Below are 4930 nucleotides of genomic sequence, written 5' to 3'. Positions count from 1 at the left end.
TTGATGAAAACATTTCAAATTTCCAGTGCACTCACATCAGAATAACTTATAGATTTGTTGTTAGAATAATTGATTAATCGAAAAAATAATGGTTAGATTAATTGATTAGAAAATAATCCGTTTGGTACAGCACTAGTAACCGTTTACACAACAGATGCACAAATTTCAGCTGCCTTTTAATTTGGAGGACATTGGACCAGCATATTTACACACTAGATGGCACCATTTTCCTGAGCACGACAGTTTATTGCAGATTTGGCATGATAGTTCTCAACTTGCTGCTTCTGCTGGTTACTTCACTAAGTTTTAAACTAACTTTATCTTTAGTATAGCTTCACCTGTATTTGATGGTCATTTTAAACATCTGTTGGGAATTTTGGGGCTACATTGTAGTGTTACAAATTAAATATTACAATTAATTGATACTATTTTAGTATTACAAGGTAAATACTACAATATAGTTAACTGTTTACTTCTTGGCTCACAGTTGTGAATAAAGTTTATTTTTTTGTTTTGGCAGTAAAATATCCAACTGTGTGTTTATCTGTTTGTAATGGATTTGGTTTCTTCTCTCATTTTGCAGCCATTGATGAGTACAAGCCTCAAGATGCAACCACTAACCCGTCACTGATCCTAGCTGCTGCTAAGATGCCAGCCTACCAGAGTCTGCTGGATCAGGCCATTAAATATGGCATCGCTAAAGGAGGGTARGGATTTTTTAATACAGGTGTAAAATAATGCAAACATTGTAATATTTTTGTTTCATACCTACCAACCTGAATTTTTGTGCAGATGTTTACTAAATAGGAACCTACAGTAATGTTTTCACGAAGTCTTGACTAGTTTTTAGACTTTGCATGATGTTTTTCAAGGCATATTTGGCAAAGCGATGACTGGTATGATCTTTATTTTTTAGTGGAATTTAGACATTGAGCACAAAGAGTTTCTCATCATTCCTCCCCTCCTTTTTTAAGAACTGAGGAGGAGCAGGTAGCCCACACAATGGACAAGCTCTTTGTGAGTTTTGGACTTGAGATCCTCAAGAAGGTCCCAGGCAGAGTTTCTACTGAGGTGGATGCCAGGTAAACTTCTACTCACAGTACAAATGGAAACTTAATTTAATCTCTATGCAGACCTTCTTCTCCATAAGACAAGCTTTTAATGCATTCACTCTTACCCATTACCCCTAATTTACACTAAATCAGACTGCCTAGCTGAATGCATGTAAAAATGTACAGTATATTTTATGGAAAATTACTAATAGCCCTCCACATGACAGTGCTTTTTAAAAAGTATRGTTAAACAATATACCCAAATCTAATCAATTGTGTGCTGAAATTAAAGATTACAAATTTTACTAACTTCCTTAGTCAGTCAACTTATGACCATTCAAGACCATTAAACTGTTGTTTTTAGGAAATATTAAAAGCTAGCGGAGTACAAAATCAATGTTCTAAATCTTCGACAGTAAAGAATAGAGTTTAAAAATTAATAAGGTTTTCTATGCAGCCAGCTGGCAGTGAATTCCTGGATTGTGTTCCTCATAGCTAGGACAACTAATCTCGCAAAAAAATTATCTCACTGTTTGATTTTACATCTTAAAGAATCATGCTAAAGTTTCATTAGTTTCTTCGTGAGAGTCTAAGTGGATTCAGGATGGAGATGTGTACTGTAAATAAAACAGATGTGAAACAGGTGTTCATTAGTCACTGGACAAATTAAAGTAAAAAAATACAAGCCAAACTAATATTTCTGTTCTATGAAATTAAGATGTCTCAAATGTTATTTAAAACTCTTGGACCCYCATGTCTGGTGGGTTTGGTCTCTACCTTGCAGGTTGTCCTTTGACAAAGATGAAATGGTAGCAAAAGCCTTGAAGCTCATTGCACTCTACGAAGAGGCGGGCATCAGCAAGGAGCGTGTGCTCATCAAACTGTCCTCAACATGGGAGGGAATCCAGGCGGGCAAGTGAGTGTGCAACGTTAAATGTTAATTATACCAGTAGTTGTGCTTCGACGTTACTGCTTATCTTTACACTGGAATTTTGTACTTTAGCTTGATTGTATGTGTGTTTTGGAAATCATGGCAACATTTCTAAATTTGTCACAATATATTCTTGTATTTATTGCAGTAATGGTAAATGGCTTTTTTTATATTTTTATTTCATTTTATTGTATTTTTTGGCTATAAATCTATTACTTCATTAGAACACCCATAATTGGGTCCCAAGCCCAACTTTGGGAACCAAAGTGCAGTGGTTCCCAAACTTTTCAGCTTTTGACCTACAAAATAACAGTAGCAGAGACCTGTGCCCCCAGCTATTTTTGGATGATAAACATTTGTATCAGGTCAACTAAACATGGGCATAGTAACAATATTTTATATATTACGTTTATCCATTTTAAATACACTAACCTCACTCCTTTGTAACAACTAAGACAAAAATGTAATTAATTCAGAAAATATTTTCARGACCCCACCTTGATGTTTTGGGACCCCACTTTGGGTCCCAACCCCAACTTTGGGAAACACTGTCCTAGAGAACATGGTGATCTCCGGACGAGGAGGGGGTAAATGTTTATGTTCATCAATGAACAAATCTGACTCACAGCATGTGGGCACTCCCATGAGAGCAGTCTCTGCCCGGTTCGGGCTCGGGTTTGTGCTTTGGGTAGCATGGAGTGCGCGCATCCTCGCCTGTGAGGTGTTTATACTTGGTGCTTACGTTATTGTAGTATTCTCCATGTGGCAGAATACAACTTGTGAAATGTTGTAGAATAGGAGAGCAAAAGCATGAGAACTAACAACCTGTTTAAATGATGCACGTCGTGTGCAGCCTTTGCACGTGGAGCTTGGTCACACGAGCAAAGTTGGACATATCTGTTGGATAATGGCGCTCTGAGCACAATTATTTAATGTAAAGTTTGGTTTTAGAGACCAAAGTTTCAGGAGGAGGGAGGAGAGGTTTACTCACTCAGGAGGACTGTTGCTCCTGCTGACCCGCCCAGCTCTAATTGGATAAAAGTGCTCTGGGGTTTGTTGAAAGTAGCATCCCGTTTGGAGCAGACTGGGCGGCTTTAACAAGACTGCAACAGAAAACAACCAGAGTTCCTCTACCCCCACCCTTCTCTTATAGATGATGGAAATCCGTCCTGGTCACGTTCAAAGTTACAAAAATCTGTTGTGGCGATGGAGAAATTTAAGCCCCGTGGTTTTGGCTGCCGCAAGTCCAAAATTGAATTCTGCCCGCTAATTGGTTCAATTGCTGCCAACCTCAGTCACATGRCTGAATCCTGCCCGCTGAYTGATTTCTGTGGCAAATTTTTCGCGAATGAGGACTTATTCCACCACCGTATTTGTTGTCTTTTCGAAACAGTTTGAAAACTCGATAACATAAAATTGCATAACTTCAAAGCAACATGGACGATAATATCCTCTGTGATATACCGCCTACCTCTATACAAGTTTACCAGAAACGAGCTGATTCCCTTTTAAAAACTTTTTTCAAAAATCTGAACTCTATTCCTGTGCACAGCTTGTCAGCCAGGCAGGAGCTGTGAGTTTGAGGCCTTGGGTATTCTCAGTAAAGCAAAACAATAATAAATCCTCAGCAGCCCAGCGTCCGTCCCAGGCTGAACTAAAATAATAATGATCGACCCCGTAAAGTCACGTGTACGTAAAGTCTAACCTCCTGGTCACACACCTGGGGGGCGCTACCTTTTTACGTCAGACATTGGAATGCAAAACTATCTTTGTCATTCTGTCTGAAAGCCACAGTGATAGAAACATACTGACTCTGTTTAAAGCATATGACTGAAAATGCAAGATTGGATCTTAAATTCAGTTCATGATGCACAAAATTTCCTTCGGAAGGATGAAAAAAAGGATGAGAACAAAAAAGAGCACCGTTCATATCATTCCTACTAGGGCTGCACCCGACGATTATTTTGATAGTCAAGTTAATCTGTCAATTATTTCGATTATTCGATTACTTAATTAATCACTTTTATTTCTGACACAACATCCATCTCTGCTACCTGTATGTGTACCTCTTGTTCCAGCTCCAGTTTACAGCTGCTCACACTTGAAAACATCACAGTTATCCAGTCTTTGTCTACAGCGATTGTGAGATTATTCATCTAGTAAATACCTGACTTGAGAGTTCAATCCTTCCTATGCCAAGGAGTAGAACAAAGGGAGACCTRAAGAAAACAAAACAAGCAGGCAAATAAAAATAATCCACCTAATTTTAATGTACAGTATCAACCCCTTTTTTAATTTATAGTGTGATTAACAGATTAGTGCAGTGCTGAAAGGCACTTATTTACCCTTGGCATCAAATTAAGCAGACATCCATGTATAATGACATTACAAATATTATCTTTATTTTTAAGGGTAATCTACTATCGAAACAATCTTTTATCTACAAGTGTCTGTTTGTCCATGTCAACACAAACACCTAACCCATCACTTCTCACCCAGGTCTAAGRCCACTGAAAGGAATGCAAAATATGCAAGGTCCTGCTCCTTAAATTAGATGAGTTTTTTTTTCTTTTCCCTTGGTGTCACAGATGGATGCAGAATTGTGATCTATAATTAACCTGCATGACCCTGACTAAAACAGGCAAATTCCTTTTGTGAGGTTTAGTGTAGAATTACCCAGGGCGCAGGCAGGATCCAAAGTTCAAAACAAGTATTTTAATGAAACAAAAGGATGGCTGATATGTCAGCAAAAACTTACAGAGACTCTAGAGAAAGGAACAAGAGCAGACACTTCACTGGCTGAGGGAAGCAGCACAATGATCGGACAAACACTGAAGACAGGACACAGAATATAAAGGCAAACTAATTAGGGCAACAAGGCACACCTGGAGCAGACACAAGAGGACACCGGTGAGAGAGGGTGGGGCTGCAGGGCAGAGAAACACAG

General features: G+C 38.6%; 1 protein-coding gene across 1 annotated transcript in view; it reads left to right on the top strand.

Annotated features, from left to right (window-relative positions):
• The window catches only part of taldo1 (transaldolase 1), a gene marked incomplete at both ends in the record, with an annotated part of 14571 nt that overhangs the window by 3430 nt on the left and 6211 nt on the right, over positions 1-4930 (top strand). Inside the window, 3 exon segments of the mRNA XM_014001621.1 lie at positions 584-707; positions 975-1082; positions 1837-1968. Coding sequence (XP_013857075.1) covers positions 584-707; positions 975-1082; positions 1837-1968 — 364 coding nt within the window.

Source organism: Austrofundulus limnaeus, unplaced genomic scaffold, assembly GCF_001266775.1.
Source record: "Austrofundulus limnaeus strain Quisiro unplaced genomic scaffold, Austrofundulus_limnaeus-1.0 Scaffold9, whole genome shotgun sequence".
NCBI lineage: Eukaryota > Metazoa > Chordata > Actinopteri > Cyprinodontiformes > Rivulidae > Austrofundulus > Austrofundulus limnaeus.
Note: the sequence above shows the minus strand (reverse complement) of the source record. Positions and strands in the feature narration are given on the sequence as shown.